The sequence below is a fragment of the Notamacropus eugenii genome, chromosome 2 (assembly GCF_028372415.1).
Source record: "Notamacropus eugenii isolate mMacEug1 chromosome 2, mMacEug1.pri_v2, whole genome shotgun sequence".
NCBI lineage: Eukaryota > Metazoa > Chordata > Mammalia > Diprotodontia > Macropodidae > Notamacropus > Notamacropus eugenii.
The window spans coordinates 200,917,116-200,942,899 of record NC_092873.1 but is presented as its reverse complement, the minus strand read 5'-3'; the positions used below and the strand labels follow the sequence as shown (position 1 = coordinate 200,942,899).

The 25,784-nt window shown below is 33.8% G+C and overlaps 1 protein-coding gene across 9 annotated transcripts in view; it reads left to right on the top strand.

Moving 5' to 3' along the window:
* FAM184A (family with sequence similarity 184 member A) overlaps window positions 1–25,470 on the top strand; it is a 103,818-nt gene extending 78,348 nt beyond the window's left edge. For 3 of the 9 annotated variants that reach the window (XM_072643158.1, XM_072643161.1, XM_072643163.1), the window contains exons 10-18: window positions 3,621–3,833; window positions 6,712–6,865; window positions 7,961–8,088; window positions 10,050–10,234; window positions 10,703–10,849; window positions 18,420–18,537; window positions 20,232–20,336; window positions 23,318–23,520; window positions 25,115–25,470. In XM_072643158.1, coding sequence (XP_072499259.1) covers window positions 3,621–3,833; window positions 6,712–6,865; window positions 7,961–8,088; window positions 10,050–10,234; window positions 10,703–10,849; window positions 18,420–18,537; window positions 20,232–20,336; window positions 23,318–23,520; window positions 25,115–25,196 — 1,335 coding nt within the window. In that variant the 3' untranslated portion in view covers window positions 25,197–25,470. Of the gene's footprint in view, window positions 1–3,620; window positions 3,834–6,711; window positions 6,866–7,960; window positions 8,089–10,049; window positions 10,235–10,702; window positions 10,850–18,338; window positions 18,538–20,231; window positions 20,337–23,317; window positions 23,521–24,390 lie in introns of those variants that run through there. The other 6 variants (XR_011974488.1, XR_011974489.1, XR_011974490.1 and 3 more) reach the window with 6 other exon arrangements.
* The last annotated feature ends 314 nt before the right edge of the window (window positions 25,471–25,784 follow it).

Genomic DNA, 25,784 nt, shown 5'->3' with positions numbered 1-25,784 from the left:
TAAGGTTTCAGGTACTGTACGTAATATTATATGTTCTGTTTTAAAGTCCCATCATGTTTAAGCCCTTCAGATGAACAACTTCTAACCTGAATCTGTGAGGCCTGTGGATGGAGTCCCGTCTATCACAGAACCCTTCAGAAAACTCGTTTGTGGTGATTAAGCAAAGATTTTCTTTAAATAATTTAACTTCAGGTTTCAAGTTCAAAACCGTTTCTACATGAAAATTTTTAACAAAAAGCAAGGAAGTTAATCGGACCACATAATTCCATTTAACATAGACCTAAAACTTGTAATTTGTATTGGTATGATTTAGCACATGAGAAATTCTTAAGAAAAGTGTGCTATTTAATCTGAGCATGTGTCACGTAATTTAAATAAGTGAAATTAAAATGAGAACTTGGGAGAAAGTGAGACTCAATTACATAATGATAAAATTAACCCAATTGGAGATTGGTTGAGGACTAATGAAATAAGAATTAGCAAAATAAAAATATTTAAAATAATTGTCAGAGTATTTGAGAATTGTAATCAATGTGGATGAAACCACAGCTCTATATACTGTATAACCTCATTTTGTTTCTGTCAGCACATTTAAAATGGTGCTTAGTTATTTTAAAAATGCTGTTTGTTTACTACATGCCATATTATTATGTAACAAAAGGTTGTATCCAAACTTGTTCAGTTCTAAATCATTTTTGTTGTCCTTTGTGTTTCAAATTAATGAGGTTTTACCGTATTACATTTCCACAGCATATACCAAATTCAGTTTTTATAAAAATAACAATTCATTTTGCATTGCTTTTTCATTTTTGTTTTTTAAATACCATATAATTTTCATGCTAAATATGGCCTGACAATTTTATGCCATCTGACTAATTCACTTGTAGAAAGCAATAATCAATGAATTTGAATGCTAAATTGCATGACAAAATTCTTTGAATAGAATTGTCTTTAAAATGAGTCAAGAGCTTTATCCAGGTATCCAGAGAAATATTTGAAGTAAAATTTTATTATTTTGGAATGGTTTTAAAATTAAAGAACAGTTACGCCATAAAACATGTACTGACTTGTTTTTATGCCAGGAAAATTTAGAATGCAGATTTATATGAGAACTGATATCTGTCTTGAAAAAGATTTCCAAAATTACTCTTCCCATTGCAGGAAAATTTGTTTAACATAATGTGTAGATATTTTTATGTAAAAGACATTTAATAATATGATTTTTCATTTGTAATTAATCTAAATGTAATATTTCCTCAGAAATTTGCTTTTCTTTTTACACTGAAAATGTCAATCATAGTAAGTAATTAATATGAAAAATTTTTTGGTTTGATGAATTGGGAAGGGTGGTTTTGTTTGCTGTGAATTTTAAAGTTAAGGTGCAACAGCATAGGCACATTACATTGTAATTGATCAAATTTCTTTGGCTGCAAATCAAAGGACATACTCAGAGGACACTATCAAGCATTCTTTCCTATTGAATACTTTCTTACAAGCTTAAAAATAAAATTATTGGTTTATAAGGTCTTTCATTTAGAAAATGTCAATTTCCTCTTCTTCCCAGAACCCTCCATACATGTTGTGACAAACCTGTCACCAGAGCAGCCCCTAGGATACAGTGAATCAGGGTGAGCGCCTGGGCCCCATGCTTTTCGGGGACCTATCCTGCTTCAGGAACCAGTGGGCTGGGCATTTGACTCATGAAGGCAGCCAGCTGGGGAAAAGGAGGTGACTCATATACATGCACACCCCTCAGTCCTTACATACACACACCCCTCAGGCTGCATGTTGTCCTGCTCTGACTTCTTTTTCCTCCACTTGTAATTGTCCTTAATGTATGTTTCAGCCAGATTTTGCCTGTATAAGCATTGTGGGTGGGGAGTAAGGGCCTCATAGTGTTATTGGCCTCAGGTTCTATACCCCCAGTAGATATTACTGGTTGTTGCCTCTGTGACTTAGATTTGCAGTTGTTAATAATTAAGAGGTTGACTTACCACTTAAGAACTGCCCGTTAAAGCTACCATTAGAGTCATGATTGTAGACAGTCTATGTGGGCTTGGTTCTTTTCTTTGACCCATTTTGCCTTTAGCTATAGAAATGTGAGTTTGTAAAATTCAGTTTTATACAAAAATACAGTTTTTAAATAACTAGCACTTGTAAGTACCATAAGTAATTGTAAAATGATACTACTAAAGAGCAACTTATTAAAGCAACATTCCCAAGATTTTTATTTATATTGTCAGTTTATGAATATATATTTCATAACTCATTCTTAACTGCTTTTGTAACAGCATATACTGACCTTTACAATTCCCCTTGAAGCTCAGCTTGGACTGCATTATATCTTGCTTTGATTATATCTTAATTGTTAAAAGAGAAACATCTGCTTCTGAACTGTGTCTTCCACCCATACTTTTTTCTCCATCCTTAACATGCTGTTTAAGTAATTCTTCAACCCATCTCTTACTCAATTTCTCGTTTATCTTTCCTTTGTGAGAATCATGAAGGTGGTCTTCACTTGGCTTCTGGGGAACATGAAGCTCTGTATTTATTTTCCACCATTTAGAAGAAGGGATTTATTCACTCTAAAATCCTTTTTCTCATTGGCAGGAAAATCTATTTAACTTGATTTGCATATGGTATTTTTAGTTGCTGATTTCACAACCCCTTATTAGTTGCTGTTCCTCCACTACACTTAGCAACAGATTTTTTTGGAATTTTATTAGTATAAGTTTAAAGGGATAGTAGCCATTATAACAGAAATTAAATAGGACATTAAACAAAATTAACTGTTTTCATTATATGTCTATGAACACGTACAGCACACGCATTTACCCTTCATACTTAGTACAAAAGAAAAATCAGGTGATTTTGTTTTTATTAAAACTGTGACAGGCATAATGCAGATTTATATTGGGAGTGATATTACCTGTCTTCAAAAATATTTAGTAAATCACTGTCTTAGAAGCACCTGATACTGGCACAAAGGTAAAGTAAAAAGAATCAGAAGACTTTATGACTGTATGGCCTAGGCACAACTTTTTTAAAAATTAAGGTCCTTTATATAGTAACCATTGTAAGAAAGAAAAACCAAATAAGGAAATAAATTAGATAATAAAATAGCAAGTATTTCAGCTAATGTTAGAGGAAGATTTTATAATCCAGATTTAAGAAAAAACTTGTGAAAGCCAATTGACTTTTTGATACTGTCCTCTTGAGATAGATGCAACGAATTTAAATTAATTTATAATGTATTTGTATAATTACAAATACATATGTGAGTGTAATTGTAATACAACCTTATTTCATGTAACTTTTTATTGCAATTCAGAATTGTGTTTCTACATGTGGATTACATTATTCCCCAAGAAGTTCTGGGAATGTTATATACAGTAAATCTAGGAACTTTATATACAGTTTCAAGGACAACTTGTGAAAAATGAAGTGAAGAATTATTAAATACAAATATTATAGTCATCATATGGTAAAAATTTTACAAGCGAAAATTTTCTAAGTTTTAATTAAAATCAATTATCTTTGAAAGACTTTTTCCTTTAGTGTGACAGTTCATAAAATCTGCCTTGTATTTATACTTCATTGTCTACCCTTCTGTGGCATAGATTTCCTTGCTGAAACAGAATTTGGAGATGCAGCTCTCCCAGTCCCAGACTTCTTTGCAGCAGCTACAAGCCCAGTTTACACAAGAGCGACAGCGGCTTACACAGGAGCTTGAAGAATTAGAGGAACAGCACCAACAGAGACACAAATCCTTAAAAGAAGCTCATGTCCTTGCATTTCAAAATATGGAAGAAACAAAAGAACAGGAGCAAAAGGTATATTTAGCAACTTTCTAATGATATTAAATTGACAAAATGGTATGTTTTGAAAATCCCTCAGTCTGATCTAATCATAATTAGCCTTTCAAATTTTCAGAGCTTATTTTATAGAGAACCTCCCCCAGAAAAAAGGCAAACGCAGCCCCATTTTACTTTATTCGTGCGTTTACAATGCTTCTGTCTTTTTAGGTTGTGAGTCCCGTAACAGAAGAGTTTGTGTTTATTTACATGGTATTTGGTGACATAGGTCTGGTGGATACAGTTGTAATAAATTGAACTAGAAAAGGAAAAAATGCATTCTAGCTCCCTAGTTTACTTCTATGCTAATATTAGAAACGATTGGTTCTGGATTACATTAGGTGACTTTTCACACAGTGATAATGAATAAATCCAACTGAACCACATGTTCCATTCAGTCCATCTTGTCCATTATTGTAGAGACACAACCATAGGCCTTTAATATTATCATCTATGCTCTCTTATAACATACAGTATATACAGATTAACAGATTAACATTTTTTTTCCTCTTTTTTTCTTTACCTATGCAACTCACAGTGAAATAGAAATGAGAGAAACTTGGAAGACAAAAATACTTTTAACATTATATGTTGCCTTTAATCTGCAAAACATTCTTTAAGGTGCCCTAGAATGAAAGGTGCCCTAGAATGATATTGGGACAGCTAAGTAGCTCTGTGGATGGAGTCCTAGGCCTGGAGTCTTGAAGACCTGAGTTCAAAACTATCCTCAGACACAGCCTTTAGTTATGTGATCCTGGGCAAGTCACTTAACCCTCATCTATCTGTAAAATGAGATGGAATGACAAACCACTCCAGTATCTTTGCCAAGAAAACCTGAAAGGGATCATGAATAGTCAGGCATGACTGGAAGCAACAAAAAATAACAAATAAGGATGCTATAGGCAGCCCATGTTCTCTTCAGGCTAAGCTAACTCATAACTCTTAGGGGAGTGCAAGTTCTTGGATTCCAGGGTTGACAAAAGTTAAGGAAGGTGTGTTGATGTTGCCTGAATAAGACTGTTCACTTAGTAAGAATGAAAATTCAAGCTTCAGAAAAGCATTTAATCCAGAAACCTTATCTCCATCATAAAAGGACATTTGTAACTGACTTATGGACTCATATTCAATTCAGTTGACTTCCATTGAACAAACATTTGTTAACCTCTATAAGGCATGTGTTAAATTCTCAAAATACAAAAGTGTGAAGTAAGATGTTATCTGCTTCAGAATGTTGGCAATCTAAAGGGGGAGAGAAGGCATATATATACACAAGGCCATGCTACAACCTAGAATTTGAAAAGTACAAGTCAAAGGGAAAGGCCAGCAGAAAAGGCCATGAAGTGAAGCATATTGACAGATGAACCTGGGTCTCTATCAAGAAACCATCTACCTAAGTCACTTAATGTACACCATCTGTTTATATAGCTTTCCTCTCCATTATTCCATGTATCTATACCATGACATTCTGCTTTTCTTCCAGTCCTCTCAATTTGATTAAAATGAATTTGTCCTGAGTCCAGAACAGAATAAGAGATGCTTGAGAAGCTAGAAGGTGTAGATAGAGCACTGTCCCCTCAGGGGGCCCAGCAGAAAACAAGGAGATGTACTGAAACTACTGTAAAACAAAGGGATATGGGACGAATGCAGAAGACAGGAGTGTTGAAGTTCAGTTTTGAGATGGGGGAATGCTAATGACTGGAGGGACGTCTATAGGAGGTGGACAGTAAGGAACTGAAAGGGATTAGTTGGGCAGAAGAGGGAAATCTTCCCTTTGTCTTCTGGCTCTGTTTGCCTGTATTATCAATTTAATTCATTTTGTCTAGTAGTATGTCATTTTATTGGTTTGCAAACAGATCACATGTTTAGGGAATTTTCATTTAAGGTAGTGAAGGTCTGATAGTAAATAAGGTCTGAAAACTGTGATTCTTAGCGCTGACTTCCTTTTAACTGCTACCTACTTGTTACTTCCAATGGGGAAGGGTCACCCAAACTGAAGCCTCTAGCAGCAGGTTGGTAGTGAAAATATAGTTTTGGGAAATCATCTTCTTGGAAATGATTGGGAGTGAATAGAATCCCTAAGGAAGAAAATCAATACAGAACAGGAAAAAGGTCTGAATACAAAACTTTGAGACCACTCACATTTAAGAGGTAAATGGATAAGAAGGCCAGGAAAAGAGATAGAAAAGTCCCTATCAGAAAGGTAGGAGGACAATTAGGAGTATGGTGAATGGAAAGTAAGGGGAAAGGGATATTAAGAAACCCGTGATCACCTGTTAACATGCTGAAGAAGAGTTAAGGGAGAAGAGGCCATTGGATTTGGTGATAAGGAGCCTATTTATGACTGGCAAAAGAATACACAGAAAACAAAGGAAATTCCTTCAGTGACAGTCGTAAGGCTTTGTTGTTTACTAATCTGTCCTTTGAAAAACGTTTTTGGCCTATAAAATACTATTTTGTTCACTAGAATGCTAAAGTTTGGCTACACTTCGTAGGTGGAAGAGAGATCACTACAGTGGTATAGAGGAGAGAAGCAGAAGTCAGGGCCTTGGTTCAAGTTCAGCCTCTGACACTTCCTAACTTTGTGACCTGGGGCTAAACACGTAACCAGCCAGTGTCTATAGGCAACTGTCTAATGCTATATGTTAACAGATCTCCATGTGCAAAGAGTTTCTTTACTCTGACCTCTCTACACCAATGAAAACACAGATCTGGACCTATGAAAAAGAAATCCTTAGACAATATGCAGTTATTTTTGGTGATGCATTTGTCGTTTATTTGAGGTTTTTTTCCTTTTACTACTTATTTATTTTATTCAAACATAAAAGTTGATTATTTCTTCTTGTTCTTGGTGTTCTAGGCACTTGAAAATGAGTTACAGCAGAAACATTCAGCTGAACTTCAGTCATTAAAAGATGCACATAGAATGTCCATGGAGGGTTTCAGGATAGAAATGGAACAGGAACTTCAAACGCTCCGATTTGAATTGGAAGATGAAGGGAAGGCCATGTTAGGTACTTTTTGATCTAGATTACAATTCTTGGGGCAGCTAGGTGGTACAGTGGATAGAGTGCCAGGTCCCCAGAGTTCAAATCCAGTCTCAGATATTTATTAGCTATGTGGCCCTGGGCAAGTCACTTAACCCTGTTTGCCTCAATTTCATCATCTGTAAAATGAGGTGGAGAAGGAAATGGCAGACTGCTCCAGTATCTCTGCCAAGAAAATCCCAAATGGGGTCACAAAGAGTCAGACACAACTGAAACTACTAAACAACAGCAACAAAAATAATCCTGTATATACTTGTATGTTATACTCCTCCATTTTAAAAGATTTTTATATATATATATGCTAGCAACTAAAATTACTTTAATTTTAAGAAGCTTTATCAGAATAAGTTATATACATATAAGGTTTATTTCACTTGAATACACACACACGACCAGGTGAAAGTTAAAAGGAAAGAAGAGAAGGAAGTGCAGACCTCCCAACAAGAAGAAACATCCCATGATCCATGCTACTTGCAGCAGTGTGCTGGGGTGCTTTATCAGTTTGTCTCCATACCTGGACAGTATGTGGAGGTAGAGATTGGAAGTGAAGGGGCCCTTCTGAACATTGTGTGGCTACAAACAGAAACTTGAACTTGTATCAGGAGTAGAGGAGCTTGAAATGGAACTCCTTGTGAACAAAAAATGTTTCATATTGAGTTTTGTCTTCTCAGAGTTTAGCAGAACAGGCACTTAAGAAATGCTTGCTTATGGATAGTTGGTTGAAGTTCTTAGATTAAGTAGGAGATTGGTCTTTATCTCTTAATATTCTAAATCTAATAATAATGAAAGATAATAATTAAAATTTACTCAATCATAATACACTTCCACAGAAAAGTTAAAATAGTTGTAGAAAGTCTTCCATCCAGACAGACTTGACATTTCTTAGATTTTGAACTATTATTTTTATTGAAGATAGCATAGTGTACTTTAAAAGTGCTTCATGGTATATGGTATATATAATTTGTAACAGTTTCAATTGAAGCAGTATTCTCATTTATTTTCTTTTACTCGAATATCAGTAATACTTTTGAAATAACTAATCCCCTTTTTCATGGAAACCAGCTTCCTTACGCTCAGAACTAAATCATCAACATGCGGCAGCAGTGGATCTGTTAAGGCATAATCATCAGCAAGAACTGATGGCTGCTAAAGTGGAACTGGAGAGAAGCAGAGAAGCTGGCAGAAGACAGGTGAATAAGAATATTCTGCCATGTGACAAATAGTCATCATTTTTAAAGACCACAACACAATAACTAATATTCATAGTAGTTATTTTTATATGTTGAAGGTTTGTTTTAAAGAGTAAAAATTTGGCTTTTGCATATATGCTTTTGTCAAGTGAAATCCTTTTTTATTTACTTTTAATTGAATATTTTACATTTTTATTTGTACACTGATGAAATCTAGCCACAAGATTTGTGGTTTTGTTAGCTAGAAAATGAAGCTACAAGTTGTTGAGTGAAAAATGGAAAGTACTGTAAAAGAAACATGCCCTCTACAAATTGAAAATCCTATTAATGACGTAAATGTTCTTAAAGCTTCGCTACTTTGGTCTGTTTACCTTATTATATTTTTCTCTTCCTTTAAAGAATTGGGAGGCTTGAGCTGTTTTTGTTTTTTGTTTTTTAGGTATACTATAGTAACATATTATCAACTGATGTAGTAGACATATTATAACTTTAATCCTTTAGTCTTTGATTGTAAAAATAAGCTCTAGCCTCTTTGTGATATGTCAGAAGTTCTAAGTTGCCCTTAGTTGGTAGAAGAAATGTTCTCTCCAACTGGGCTTACACTGCACTAAAGAATATGATATTAAATACCCAAAGAATGTGGTGAGCATGCAGCGTCTGCCCTGTCTTAGAAGAGAGGCTATAATTAGAGAAAATAACGTACATATAATTTGGTGGAACCAGATGGAAGAACCCTAAGGTTTTCTTCTCCCTACTCCCAGACTGTATATACATATGTGTATGTGTATATGCATACGTGTGTGCGTGTGTTTTTTCAGACTATGTAATTTAGGTATACAGGAGGCACGTTGCTACTGTTCTGTAGCTGCATAGCCTTTTCAGGGCAAGGGACAAGAATAGTTGCCTGTGCTAAATGGTCATATGTCATGCAAACCTTTATTTCATCCAAGGCCCTTCCTCTATGGAAGAATAGGTCCAAAACAGCAGCCCAGTGCTAAAAATTTAACAATTTTTTTTTTTTATTAAATGTCTTTTATATTCAAGGCACTGTACTGAGTGCTGGGAATAGTTACATTATGGATCCACGATCTCTGTCCAGCAGTGGAGATCATAGCCCACCCAAGCTTTCTGATCCTGTGTGAACCTTGTCTGTTACCTCCCACACATCCTCATCTTTTCAGGATCTTTCCCAGATGTTGTCAACTAGTTTTTCTAGGATGTTAGCAGTGAAAAAGAGGAGAGCAATAAAACAGTCAATTGAAGGACTGAAATGGTCAAAAGGAAGATTTTTTTTAGGCTATAGAAAAACTTGAACACATTTATAGGCTCTAGGAAAAAAGGGCCAATCCAATTATTTATTCAGTCAATATATACTGGATATCTACTATACATGAGACACTGTGACAGATACAAAGAAGAGCAAGACATAGTCTCTTCCCTTATAGAACTTATTATCATAAGATTGCATGAACACAAATGTAACATGAGAAAAATGTGAAATTAAATGCTTAACATATTTATGGAAATTGACAAAAGGGAGAGATTAGTTCCATCAGGCCTGATAGGTGGGGAGATGTTATTTGAGCCATATTTTGAGGAATTGATAGCAGTTAGATTGACAATGGTAAGGAAAGGACAGAAGAAACTGAGGAATGGTATGGAAGTAGAAAACTTCCATACCAAGGCTTTCATAGATGTGTCCATGGAGTGGTAATTAGTCTATTTTAATAGGATATAAGGTAAGTAAAGGGTAGCAGTGGAAGATAAGGTTGGAAGGGTTAAGTTTAGGCTAAATCACGACAGGTTTTAAATGCCCGTGGATGAAATTTGGACTTTATTGTGTAGGTAAGATTTGGAACCTCTATTTCTAAATTTATACATGTGACCCAAATTTATGTCTCCTTACATATAAGCAGAATACTAATGTATTAAAACATTTAAGAATTCTTTTTCCTTGACAGGATGAGGAATACATGCGTCGCATATCAGATTTACAAGAGGAACTAAGGCACAGAGAACACCATATATCTGAATTAGATAAGGAGATACAACATCTTCATGATAGTATAAGTGCTTTAACCAAAGAATTGGAGTTTAAGGGAAAAGAAATTCTCAGAATACGCAGTGAATCAAACCAGCAAATAAGGTATTATTTTTTTCTACAGTATAAAATTTTTCTCAATAGGTATTAAAAAATGTGTGACTATTAATACAGTTTAATATGAAAAATTGTCACGTGGGACAGTTGGGCTGTTTTAATACCTTAAAATACCAAGATGCCATCTTCTTAAGGGTTTGGAAGTCTATTTTTCATTATTTGTTGACAATGGTGATACATATAGCATATGAAATACTTATAATTTAAATAGTAAATAAATAGTAATATATTTTCACAAATTTTAGAAAATTAATGAGTAACTAAAGTATTTTTTTAAATGTTTTTAAAAAGCATTAAAGGACACAACTTTTACAAGTAGAAGATTAGAAGTAAGTAGCATAGGTTATTTCTATAAATTTTCCATGTATATAACCATTTTAAATCTGGCAGAATACAGTAAAATAGAAGACTGACTTACAAATAACTTTTTCTTAACAAAAAAAATAAATTAAACAGGTTGCATGAACAAGATTTTAACAAGAAACTTGAAAAAGAGCTGGATGTCATGACAGCAGACCACCTCAGAGAGAAAAATATCATGCGGGCAGATTTTAATAAGACTAACGAACTACTCAAGGAAATAAATTCAGCTTTACAAATGTCGTAAGTTTTATTATATTAAACAAAATTCATATATAGTTAAGTAAGGAGACGTGCATTTGACAGATTAGCTACTAATATTTTTACTGCAGTTTAGTGATAATAAAAATTTTGAGTTCTTATAAAATATATCTCATATATAACATAACTACTTCAGTGCGATAGATTCCTTAATTACAATGAACCTGTAAGCCAGCTGAATTATTATACTTTTCTCTACCATGATTGCATATACGCTAAGAAAATATTTAAATAAACTGCTTTATGCTGTTACATTACCGTTAGGACTATAGTTATCTGAAGAATATACCTCAAAATAATTAACTAATGAATGCCAAGGAAAGTATTTTACCTATTTTCATTTTTATTAAATTCTACAAAAATATTTTTAATTAAATCATTTCTGAATAAAATTCAAAAGAGCTCAGCTTTTCAAATCTCTGAAGTGGTTAGGCCAGCAAGACGGTTTTCCATAGAAAAATAAAGTGCTATCCACCAATACCTTCTAAGATTGGCTGTACAGCAGAAATAAGGAAAAAGAAAGTGCTTTGATTAGAATGGCCTATTGGGAAAAACAATTAAATCAACATAGTCATTGTTACAAATTCAAAGAAAAAGGAAACAATCTTTATAATTCAGTAAATAGACATGAATTATTAACATGAAAGAATCCTAGTAATGGGAACAGGCAGAATATTTATGAGAAGGTAGAGGTTAGTGCTCTTAACTACTATCCACCTCAGGGCTATTTAATGAACAGAACCATGCCTTCTTTCTTTGGGTACCAGGTTCTTTGGTCAGTCTGACCTACCAGAACACAGTAAGAAATCTAGAAAGCGTTCTACCTAAAGAAAAAAGGAAAATTATACTTAAACTGTAAATTTAAGAGGGTAAGGATTGTCGGTATTCCTTTTGTTGCTTCACTGTTTTTTTAGGGTTGTGGGTATTAGATAGATATTAAGTGAAATAACAACTTTTTACATTAATACTTTATAATATGGGCAAATAATTGGATGGTGGATAAAACCAAATAAGTATGAGGTGTTTTTTTTTAATTTAATATTTGCTTACCAGATTGGCTGAATAGTTTTTTAATATCTACCTTGGTTCTTTATTAATTAATTAAGTTATTGGGGGTGGGGCTGGGTTTTTGCTCTTCTTAGCCTAGAGACTGACTCAAACAGCTGAAGCATTACGTTTATTTCTTAGAAGCTCCTTTTGAACTGTTGAATATTTCTGGTCAAGGTTCTGAAACATTTGGTCTTGAAATTATCTTGGATTGAAATTAATGATCTGAGGGAATCTTTTTCACGTCACTTAATAGAGGAAACCTACTAGTTATAGTTAGTGGTGACACTTAGAGGGAATAAATGAGCTACACAGTTTTTTAAAATTTAATTAATTTTATTAACAAAGCTCTATTTCTTGTCCTCTCATGCTCCTGTTAAAAAAACAAAAACAAAACCTTTGTAACAGATATGCATGATCAAGCAAAACAAACTTGCATTGGCCATGTCCAAAACATATATATCTCTGTCTGCCTTTTAAGTCCCTCACCTCTCCGTTAGGTGGTGGGTCTAGCATGCTTCATCATTGTTCCTCTAGAATCAAGTTTCTTGACCTTCTTAATGAATCTAACCAGTGCAGGAGCTAGAGTCTAAACCAGAATACCTCCAGGAACTTTCTATAAAATTAGAGTGCTCTTTAGTAGCACTGGAGCTAATTCATGACCAAACTGACACTGGAGCAGCTTACAGTTTCTCATAGCTGCCCTCAGCCTTTGTTCAGGCTCTAGTGAATCCCAGAGGTTTCTTAGTTACATTTAGTCTGGAGGTAAACATCAAGGATAGCCAACACTTAAAAGGCAATGTAAAAAATGATAACTATTTTCCGCTTCCTGTAGAGTATTATTAGTGATACTAGACGTCCAGTTTTCTCCCATTTCCCCAGAAACTGTAATTCTCTACATTGCAGAGCAGAACAGTTGTGGATCTGCAGTAGTACAAGAGAATTTCCTTACCTAAAGTTCTCTATGCCAATAAAATCACAATCTGAAACTAATAAATAGAAATTCATCAGTCCAGTGTTTTAAGCCTTTTCCCAAATACTCAAGATAGTCTTTCATGTTTGTGGAAATTTAATTCCCTTTAATGACATTAGGTGAGTTTCTGCTCCTTATTGCTAAAGTTCACAACTCTTTGAAAAAGAAATGTTAAAAATGAATGAGCTGAATATATTTCAGGAGAAGAAGGAATCTACATAAAAGGTCTCAACCAAATGAAGAAATATATAACCTTCGTGGGGAGGTTGAAAAATATATTAGTATTATGAAATATTGCTTATGCATACTCACTACCTATTGTATTAAACTGACTTCTTCAGCCCCAAAACAAAAGCTGTATAATTCCTTTCATCAAGCAAGAACAAAGAGAAAAGAGGGAAAAAAAAAATTCAACTTCTAAACTTTAGAATAAGCTTGCTCTGACTTCATAGATACAGATGATCCCTAACTAGATGGCTGTTCTCCTCATTGCTAAACTAGGTATCATATAGTAATTGCTGTACTTTTTATAATTATTGGTTAAATTTTTTTATCAAGACTCAATCCAGACTCAATCCACTAGGAGACTGGTCACTAGAAACTAAATTTAGCCACACGAGCCACAAGAAATGGACACAAGTATAAAGGAAAACCCCTCAAATATATATTTCTACAGTGATAGAAATCAAGGAGCAGGAAAGCAAAGGATATAAAAATCGTGTAGTTTTAGATAGTCCACAACAGCTTAACTGTTGGACTGTTATTCTTAATGTTCTACCATTGGTGACCACTATAGTTGACAATAGGGAAGGAATTAGATTGCATGAATTAAAATTGCATACAAGAAGACATATAAAGGATAGTTGGTGTTCTTCTTGGAATGGCAAATAAAAAAGTTGATTTTATCATACACCCAGAGCCAATAAGAAGTGTAATTTCTTAGGACACTTGATAACCTTGCTGTAGAGTGCTCACAAGTCTAAGCAAACAAGCTGCCGTGACAATGTTTCCAGTGACTGTACCCAGCATCTAATTGCAGAGGACAAAGAAGTGGAAAAGTATAGAGATTATCTGGATGTATTTGTTATCTGGTTGTCTGGCTGTGTTTATTATTTATTTTTTAAGCATTTGTTGGTGTAGAGCACAATATAATGTCACAAAATATGGGAAGGGAACAAGCACGCTTTTGCTGATGGTTTTCTACAATAGACCATCTATCATAGTCGCACAACTGACTTGAGGAAGTATATAGAATGTTTAGGTCTATCTGTTATTTCTGGGTTTTTTTAGGATTTTATTTAGTAGAACAAAATTCAGTTTATAAATGACTCTCAAATAATGTGTCTCCCATGCCAGTGTTAAATGAGTAGATGATTTTATAATGGTCACAACTATAGGCATGTCTTTATTTAGGGACCTGCTGAATAACAGCAATAAATAAAGGCAGCTGCCAATCTAAAGTATCATAGAAAACGTCCTCAGCAGAGGACCAGACTCCTTGTTAACTGCAAGGTTCTCCAGTTCTGCTCATAGCTGTCATTATACTCATTATGTCAAACCTAGGAAGACTATAAAGCCTCTTTGGTAAAATGTGCAATTATTCCTTATGTAGATTGGTTTTGGAGGGGCAGCACACTGTAGTAAATAGAGAGCAAGACTTGGGGTCAAGTTCTACTTCTATCGCATATTTGTTCTGTGGCGCCTGGCAAGTCATTTAATCTCTCAATATTCCCATTGGACACTCTCGGACTGCAAATCACAGAACCGTTTACATTTTTAGAAGAAGTTTCCTAGCCTGAAGGTCCTTACACCAGTAAAATTACAGGCCTGGATTCCCTCCTCCTCCCCAAAAGATAAATGTTAACTTCCACAATGAGGAAAAAGTTGGTACAAACATATTTCCCAGATGGTGACATATAGTTCATCTATGTAGCTTATTGTGTTGGTATGTATATTCTACTTCTATTTCATATACATAAGTGTTCCTATCTATAGTTTGAGTTTTTGCTGGTAGTAAACCTCAAGGATAGCCAGACTGCCCCAAAGCAATGCACAAAAAAGATGATAACGTTTCCTGTCATCAGCCATATTAAATGCTTGATGTTCTATATAATTCTAATTCTGTTTATTTCATTTTGACATATGGAGTAAGATACTGGTCTAAGCCTAATTTCTGCCAAACCCAGTTATTCATTTTTCCACTGACCTTTGGGGCAGCAGAAATTTTTCTCTTTTCTGAAATTATGACATTCACAATCATATTGCATCATCAGAAAAATGCTAATATTAAAGAGATGGGCTTCTGAGGCAGTGAGCAACTTAGAATCATGGGAAGTGTTATGCAGTTTCTCCAGTGTGATGCAACTTACCTTTTTGCTTCTTTTGTTCTAAGAGGGTTCTTTGAGGAAAATTATGTCAGTATTAAAAATATCGCTAAAATACTTTTTTTTAAAGGACAAAAGATAATCATCAACAGCTGGCAACATATGGCTGATGATGACACACACATCAGTGTATGTGTGGTGTGAGTAATGTAAATAGGTCACATAAAATGAGAGACATCGCCAAATGCATTGGTAGCATTAAAATATTTTTTTAAAAGGCTTCTGATATGGTTCCTGTATTGAGCATATAGTTGAAGATTACATAGGAAAAAAAGCATAGCAAGGTTTTAATCTGCTTCAGTAAAGGGAATACGAGTGATACTTTGGATAATGTTAGAATTATTATTCAGGTAATGATAGTAACCCTGTGAAGGAGGCACATATTGATCCTACTCCTGTAGCTATAAGAACACACTGCACTGGACCCATTACTTCAGTCCAGAATATAAACTTCTACTTCATGAGGATAATGTATGAAGAAAAAAAGTTTTAATTGATAGTTGAATTTGTAACTGGGTGAAATAATATATGCAAAAGATACTGATTCATGGAATAATATCAACCTGTAGGTGTGTGACTCTGCTTTTTTCTTGGCTTCATTGTGTTTCAGATTTTTGTCAATGACTTGATCAAAAATGTAGTACACTTACAAAATCTGTGGTCAGGTGTTTGGTTTTTAAAAAAGATTATGTTGTTATGTCAGTTCAGAAACATTCTAACAGGATTTTCCAGGTTATGTCTGTTTGTGCAAATGTTTGTATTCTTCTTAAAGAGTTATCCACTAGCATTACATTTTTGGAGAGTCTGCCTGGGATTAAAAAGAGGTTCATGTTTGCTCAATGAGATTCCAACAGTGGAGCTAATGAGAAGGATCTGAAACACAGACTGTCCTTTAAAATTATTTTTATTTTGAAACTTTTATAAAGATCTTTGTATCAGGGGCACCTCTACGTATACTTCCTGTAAGAAATACTTTGTCATCTTAATGTATTGATAATTAAAGCTGTAAAATCAGGTCGTAATAATTCCAAGAGGCATTCGTTAGCTAAAATGTCTATTTTCCTGATAGAACTTTGAAGGCCTAATAATGCTGGAGAAATGTTTGCAAGTCTATAGCATTGTGCCTGTGTTATCTTCTTTAATGTTTTCATGTTTATGTTTAAAATTTATTATATGTTCTTCAATTTAATCAATGTACTTTCCTTTAATAATTCACTTATCTTATTGCTAATAAACTTATTAGTGATACTGTTAAGTTGATTTTCTATAGTGGAGTGAGCCCATTGTAATGATTTTTCACTATCCCTGGGTATAAATAACACTCAGAAATAATATCCTTTTCACCACTGCCTGTTAAGTCTTCTAGTCCTACTTCATGAAACCCACTGTCACATGTTTTGCTCTTGTGATTAAGAATGTTATAGTGACATCTTCTGGCTCCAATAAGAATATACTGCCAATATTCACTTGAATCTTGGCTAGAAAGAATCTATGTAAAAGATGCTAAACATAGTCTCACATGTGGTTCTTGTCTAGGCAGCCAAGTAGGTTGAGAGTGCTTTTGCTATTTCTACCCTATTTGAATGTTAAGAAGGCCTCCCTACATCTATCTAGTAGCACTAAAGTAGGCTTGTCCTTAACTCAGAAAAAAGGGAGAACAATCTCCCTAAAGATTAGCGGTGCTGATGTTCCCTACCAGACTAGTAACTCTGGCTGGGAATAGTCTATCCACCTTCTCTAAAGTCTTTTGAGAATGCTTATAGTGAAATTCTGGTTAAGTTACAATTTTACTGATTTCAGTGGCTTTATAATTGTCTTTTCCAAGTCAATATTTTACAAAATAACTTCCAGTTAAAAACCAAACCACACATCCAGAGTGAACATTATATTTTTTCCAACCCAAGGTACCTGTAACTTGAATTTTCCTCTATTAACAATTAAATGTATACATTTAGGAAATTTATCCCCTTCTCCAAAGAACTTTTGAACTCTGTATCACTAAAAGCAAATAGTTACAAACTTAATGTTCCCTTAAAATAAGAAATATTATTTCTAAGCTTTCCTTCTAGAATATCCTATAAGTTCTGTAGTCAACATACTCAGTATTTGTCAGGTGTGTGTGTGTGTGTGTGTGTGTGTGTGTGTGTGTGTGTGTGTGTGTGTGTGTGTGTATGAGTGTGAGAGAGAGAGTGCATGCATGCACGCACTTTCCTCACTCTTCTTCCATCTTCTCCTTGGATCTGTTAACACTTCTGCATTGCCTCTGCTCATATAATAACTTCATTAATGTCTTCTATGACTTCTTTTTATTGTCCTTGCTAATGCCATCCTTGTCAGAATTGAGATGAATTTTATTCTGCCTGATCCCTGAAAAAACCATATTCTGTTTCACATAGCATGGTCAACATATAATCTTTAATACTGTCAGTGATATACAGCTTGAGAAATTTTAGTGTCATTTGTGTGTGTCTGTTTCCTTTTCTGTATTTGTTCCCTTTTCTCAATGCATGCTTTATCAAGTGTTTTTTCAGAGGAGGGGTGGGGGTAGAGTCTGTTGTGTCAGGAGCTCCCCCAGTGAGGAAACTCTCCCCACCCATGTAGTTAGGCGTCATAGGCAGCTATGATGCAGCTTACACAGTCTTAGTTGCTTGGGGGCTTAAGATGTTGATTCCCTCAGATTCACACAGCTGATAGGTGTCTGGAAGCAGGACTTGAAATTCCTGGCTCCAGAAGCCAACTTTCTATCCATTATGCCATGCTGCCTCTCACCAAATCTTAGGTAGTAGTAATTTTTAAAAAATGATCTCTCAAAGCATTCTCATCTTTTAAAATATTAAACCCATGTTTCTTAGGCTGTCACACACTCTCTTACTCTACCCAGTTGTTTTTGAGTTACTTAAAATAATTGTGTTAACACTGCTCATTTCACTACAAAATATTTTAAACTAAATATTTTGATGAAATTGATGTTGCTATTTTAATTCAGACCATTTTATTCCTGAATAAACAAAAATATTAAGCTAAAGTTTTTGAGGAAAATAAATGTTTTCTATTATTATCCAATTAGACTCTTTTGAAATTGTTGGTATTGCAAGGGAACTCACTTGTGTCAGCAGTAAACTAAAGATATTACTGTTTTCATAAAAAGACTAGAAGACATGGAAGAAAAATATATAAAGAGAGAGTCACGAACCGAAGATTTACAGATGATTGCAGACTTGAAAACCTTGCTTGCAGAGAGAGACCAAGTCATAAAGAAATTAATTGTAAGATATTCTGTGTTCTTTTTAGTTGAAATGTGATATAAATTAACATTTATGCACAGTATCTAATGAAATGCCTTTAATAGTTTTGTTCTACTACTGAAAGTGAGTGCTTATAACATTGCTAAAAAACCATAACAACTAACATAGATTTGAAATAGCATCTTGCTTATATTTCAATTGCAAAGGCTAACCGATTATTTTAAATTATTTTATTTAAATATTATTTAAATTAAATTAGTTTGCTGTCAGTCAGCAGGCATTAATGCCTAAGGGTAAATAAATTTCATAATGTCTGAGATTCACACAGGGAATCAGAACAAAAATTTTATGTATTGATATTTATAAATCAGACATTATTTTTTAATCTGACACAGTTTGCTTTGCAATGGAAATAGAAACTGAATGCTAATTCACTAATTTTCTTATTGATCTTCTCTTCTAGGAATATGAGAAATTAACCACTGTATAAGAATACTTAGGCAGCATATACAAAGAGCCTGAGCCCAGCACTGATTTATGGAGCACTTTTGCCTTAGCAATAAAATGTTCAGTTCAAACCATTTATAAAGCATCTAGTGAACGCAGTGTACTGTGCTGCCCACAGAATAGATAGGTACAAAGTGTAGACAATACATACTGCCTCTCTTCATGGAACTTACAGTCAGGTGGAGGAAGACTTAGGAGAGTATATGAAGTTATGCAAGTAAATTTATTTTGTGTAGTTGCCAAGGAAAAGGACTGGGATGAATGGATCAAAGATATAAGAAAGCAAATTTCAGCTTGGTATAAGGAAGCATATATGGGTAACTAGATGGCACAATGGATAGGCAGGTCTAGAGCCAGGAAGACTTATTTTCCTAAGTTCGAATCTGACCTCAGACACTTACTAGGTGTGTGACCCTGGGAAAGTCACTTAACTCTATTTGATTCAGTTTCCTCATCTATAAATGAGCTGGAGAAAGAAATGGCAAACCATTCCAGCATCTTTGCCAAGAAAACTCCAAATAGGGTCATGAAGGGTCAATTATGACTGAAACAACTGAACAACAACATAAGAAAACACTTTCTAACAATTCAGACTGTTAGAAAATGAAGTGAGCTGCCTCATTAGATCATAGGATCATAGATTTAGGATTAGAATGGATCTTAAAGAGGTCATCTAGTCCAAACCTGTCATTTTGTAAGTTGTGAAGTTCCCTATTATCAACTACATTCAAGCAGAAATTGAATGACCACTTTTGGAGGAAATTCATGTATTAAATGGCATGGAGATAAGGGGAAGGGCTGAGAGCATCTAACCATGATTTTCTAGAGACCTGTGTAAATTGAGCATACACTTTAGGAATAAAGAACTGCCAGAAACCATATAGCCAGACCAATAGAACAGGGATAGCTCCAAGTAAAAAACTCATTTTCAGTCGATGAAGAAATAGGATTTTGAACAGCTGGAAAAATGGATTTATGAGTTGGAGAGCAGCAGTGTTTTAAGTTTAATTAGGTACTACTGTCTGTCTTGGTCACTGGCAACTGACTCCCTAGAACATAGTGAACACAGTATATAATTAGTATTTATAGATGTCTTCTATTTTAAATTGTAAATAACTAACATTTATATATTTAAGTTATAAAACATTTAAATGGATATTTAAATCCCTATTTTGAAAGTATTCTAAAAATGTCAATATTATTTCTAGGATGATAATAAATTTTATCAACTGGAATTAGTCAATCGAGAAACTAACTTCAATAAAGTGTTCAATGCAAATCCTAATGTTGGTGTTATCAATCCACTTGTGAAGGTATGTTCTTTAAAAACTGTTGTGAGAGAATGCATTCTATAAACTTGATTGATAAATGGAAGGATACCGCAAGTAGTATTAATACAATTAAACTTGTTCCCAAAAACAAACCCATGCATTTTTGCCTATATCCAGTTTCAAAATTTGGCTAATAGCAACTTTAGTCCATTATGTAATAATATTGTTTCATGAGTTTTCACAGACAAGGAAAATTCACTATTTAGTTACCAACCTACTGATTGAAGCTTTTGTACTTCCTTAAATTAATCCTTTACAGAATCCTCCCTCAGCATCCTATGGTTCTTTGTTGAAGATTATACTTGCATATATATTATGATCCTTCATTCAGTTGTTCTCCTCACATATAACAACTTCAAAGGTGAATGAAGTTGATAAAGATCACATACACATGTGCTATATAGAAAATAATACTTCCTTACAGTGCCCTGTGCATAGTAAATATTTAATAACTATTGAATACCAAAATGTTTGTTGATGTTAACAGTATTTATATAATGATAATATATGTGGAGATAGGGTACTATTAGTAACAAAAGACCTAAAAAAAAATCAAGAATGAAAAAAACCTATTTATATTATAATCTAGTGTGAATAATAGTACTGCTGCTAGTAACAGTAATGGTAATCGTGCTATAGGTCATTGGTTCTTAGCCTGTGGGCTAAGCATCCTGCTGTAAAGGTCACTGCATAGTGTCCATCTCATTAAATGACACCACAAAACAATAAGCAGCATGCTTTCTGTAGACTCTCTATGGACTGAATAATGTCTCATTCCATGTATGATTATTTTTCAAACATACATAGGTGTTACTATGACAAAGTACAAATTTATGTAAAATTATTACCAAATTCATAGTCATTTTATGACATCATGTGTCTATAATAAATGACCATTAATATAACTACTATTATGTGGGAGCCCGTGACATTTTTTACATTAAAAAGACATCTTTGTATGCAGAGAGGTTGTAAACCATTAGCACAGATAATATTTTCAGATTTTGTTAAAAATCTTAGTAGCCCAACAGTGGTTTGGCCACATTTCTTTCAGACCCTCAGCCAGAAGCCTATATTAATTTTTCATGACTGAGTTCTGCAGTTTGCAACACATTAGAATACAAAACTTCATGCCTACCAGCTATCCATCATTCTCTTTGGTAAGACAGATTTTCCTCAGCTCAGATTTAGGTATTTCATAAATTAAGGTCACTAAAATTTAGCCATTGGGAATTCTTAAATTGAGGTAAGCCTTCAGAGTAAAGATATAAGATTTGAGGAAAGTGAATTTTCTTGGGATAGGATCCTATATTTTATAATTAACTTTACCGAGAACAAATTTATAAGTTCAATACTTTATTCAGTGATCCCAACAACCTGAAATACAAAAAGGTTCATTTTAAAGTTTCTGTTGTACTATTTGGTGATTATAAAAGGGAAATTCAGAACTTATATCTCCATCTAGTTTTTAACTTGCTGTTCCTAGTAGTTACTAGTTTTAACATTTGAGTTTTTACTTTAACAAGAGGATAATGTACCTTTGTTGTTTTGTGCCTGAAATAGTATATTTACTGAGCCTGTATGATATAGCAACCTCAAACATAGAGAAAGCTAGCTACATAGCTGGAAACTAACCACTGCATAAAGGTGTAGTAGTTGTGTCTACTGAGAAAACATATTGTAAAGCACTCTTGCCCTGACTAGTTAATTTGGACCTCTCATTTTAACACGAAGTTACAAATAATTTCCTATGCCAGATTTTCAGAAACTATTCCATGAATTATAATTATTGTATTTTAATTTATCTGTAAAATAGTTGACTAATTTTGCTGTCTATTAATTCTTGTTACCTTACAGTATAACAATAATCTTTGTTGATACTAGTAATTAAAGTGAAAAATTACTATATGAATCCAAATATAGGCCATTCCCCTAAATATTATTGATTAGGGGAGTGTGGAGAGTAGGATGGGGTGGAATACGCTGAACAAACAGCACCAGTAGTAAGTTACAAGTGTTGTACAGGCTGGGGAAGGGAATTAAGGCTGAAACCCATGTTCAGACTAATTTAAGACTTGGTTAGGAATCATAATGGTTTTATTGTTAAATTATTTTCATATTGGTAGATATTGGGGATTCATGAACTGATCTCTCATTTCACCACTTATAATTTCAAAGATTCCTGTGGGATGAAAAATGAATTAAATATAGATTGACTGTGGGTTCTCTAGCCTACAGCGTTTTTTAATGTTCTGTACAAATTAATGTCATTATCTATTAATTAGTAAATTAGATCTAATTAGGCAGATTTAATTGCCTGTCTTCATGAATACTCTTCACTGTATTTGAAAGTATGGTCATTTTTATAACTCAGCTACTTGTCTTGAGTAGAAGTAAAGAATTTCTTTTAGTTTTTCCCAATTAAATTTATCCCTATGGAATAGCATGGGTACTGTGGTCAAAACCATTGTTCATGAGAGTTATGATGACTCTATGTATCAAAGCAGATGGCTTGAAGCATTTTCTTATTCCACATTTTTTTGAGCCAAAGACTTCTTTCTTTCAATAACTCATTAGATTTCATGAATTCCATTCTTTTAAATGTTATACCTAATTGTCCTCTCCCCTGATACCTAATTGTCCTTTCCCCTGATGTTTATTTAGTCAGTGCTCTTTAATGGGAGTTCCTCTTGTCTCCTGTTTGGCTCCTAATCTATTCTTTTTTCCCCCAGAATATACCTTCATCTCCCCTTAATTCTCCTTTCCATTTCATCCCAATTTGTAATACTTCCTTTTTGGCTATGAGGATTCCAAAGAGATTATTAAAGACAGCTCCCAAGAATTTCCCAGACTGCACTTTGGATAACACTAGTCTCCCATGAAAAGTTTCTTCTATTATCCCCATACCCTCTCATCTGTCCTGGTGTAGGGACTTTCCTCACAGTGTGTTATTTTTAATGCAGCAAAAGAAGAAGAATGATAAATCAACAAACAGGTTTGTGAGTGTTCCCAATCTAAGTGCTCTGGAACCTAGTGGAGTGGGCAATGGACATCCTAACCGCCTGGATCCCATTCCTAATTCACCCATCCATGATATTGAGTTCAACAGCAGCAAACCACTTCCACAGACAGTCATGCCATCCAAAGAGCCCAAGACGTTTTTGAGGTGAGCAGTGCCTCACCAGTGATTTTTTTTTTTTAACTTAAGCAACTTGCCTTTTTAATAACAGAATAGCTTAGGAGTACCAATATTTCTGTGAAATTACATTTTATATGTTTGTAGCTGTTATGGTACTTCTTTTTTTTCCTGTTTAAATTATATTTCCTAAATTACTTCTAAGTTATGAACCAATTTCCTAAAATCTTAATTCTTAGGCTTCCAGGTGTTTTCTATGAACTTTATAGTTGTATTACCAATTGCCTTTCAATAATTAATTTTTATTGCAAAATTTAAAATTTCTTCAGTTGGTAGTAGTTTTTATGTGACATTGTTTTCAGTGTTATAGAAGTATTTTCTTTTTTCTATTGTCCTACATGTTGGACTTCAGTAGTTTATTAGCTTATATTTATTGCCAAAATAGGAAACATACAAACTCTGAAAAATTAATGCAGTACTACTCAGGATAAAATGCCATCACTCAGATTTCTAAAGAAAAATAAATTACCTTGTTGTTGATTGCATATCCTATAATTAAATGAATTGTGAAATTCAAGTTTTTAATTCCTAGATAACTTAAACTTGTGTGCACTACCAGAGTTTTCTATTTGCTTAATAAATGATAGTGAGTATTGTTACTTTTAATTTATTTGACCCCTTCTTTTAGCAAATATATTCACTGTCACTAGATGCTGAATAATAATAGACTCTTAAAGGTAGATATTTAAACTAGTTTCAGTTTAACCACATGCTTAGTGACAGGTACTTTAAGAAGAGTAAAAAGTCAGAAATTAAAAAGAGCATTCTAATTCATGTTAACAAAGTATATTGTTAAATATTTTGTGTTGCTTATTTTTCCCTGTGCATGAGTATGTTCAGGAATCAGTAAGATGCATGTGCATGAATGAGCTCATGGAATATGACTACTGGAATTCTCATTACAAATTGTTGCGTGACTTAAAATTTCCCCCAAAAGACGGTAGGGATTCTTTTGTTTTATTGACTAGCTTCTTAAACTGTTAATTAGCATTAAATTTCTCATCAACCATTTTTTCTACCTATCGTAATAATTAGAGAATTTTGGGAAGAAAGTAAACTTGTTTTTAAACACCAATTTTTTTAAGGATTGTATAAAACTATAAACTATTTGTGAAATAATAGCACACTTTGGTTCATTTACTAAATGAAGTATGTAAGCAATTTCTTCTAAGAATCTGATGCCTTATCAGATTCAGAAAATCAAATTGAAGCTAAGTGGGAAATGGATGCTAGAGTATACTTATACTCTGTCCTCTCTTATAACTCTTCCCAGACATTTTAAATAAAAAATCTGACATCTTATTTTTTCAGTGCATTTATTCTTGTGCTTTGGCTCTTTAATTGCTCTCATCTGAGCTGCTGATGCACTCCCTTGGAGTGGATGTTGCCAGATGGATTGTAAAATGCTCAACACATAGCTTCTGATATGGAGAATCAGTTAAGTTCTATATTACTATCCTGTATCCCAATTTGTTTTGTATCAAAGATTTAATGTGTTTAATTTCTTTCTTTCTTTCTTTCTTTCTTTCTTTCTTTCTTTTTTTTTTCTTTTTTTATGAATTAGCCCTCCTCAGAGTGAAGCTTCACCGGTGGCTTCTCCAGATCCCCAACGTCAGGAATGGTTTGCCCGGTACTTCACATTCTGAGAGAACTATTTTGACACAGCATTGTGTGGACTGTTAATAAGAGCATGACTTTATTACAAATTATTATGTGAACAGGCTTTCCTATAATGTCAAACACTGTGAATGAGAAAGTATTTGTCTCTCCAATTTGAAAATACACTGTATTTCGTGATATTTGTTGAAATCACTCTATAAGGTACTATATTATGTGTGTAATTATACCTGTTATTTTTATTTTAAATGGAAGAGTCTTTAACCTTTGTAATTACTGCATAATAAATTTTGTTAGAACAAACTTAATCATTCTCTTTTATTTCTGGTAGTTCTTTTATATATTTTGAAATTTCAGATTAGATTTTTTCCAAAAAGTTTTACATGATAAAATGTATCAAAATATTTCACTTCATTCATTATCCCAAGAGCAGGTTAAGGAAATTTATTGTCTAATTTATTCCATTGGCATGTGTAACTGGCATTACACTGCATTCTCTAAACCATTTCCTTCTGGGACTAAGCATAACAAGTCATCCTCCTTTCGCAGAACTGCCCTTCAAAAATTTTGCTTTAAAAAAAAAAAAAATTGGTTTTTTGAATTCTTAACATCAACAC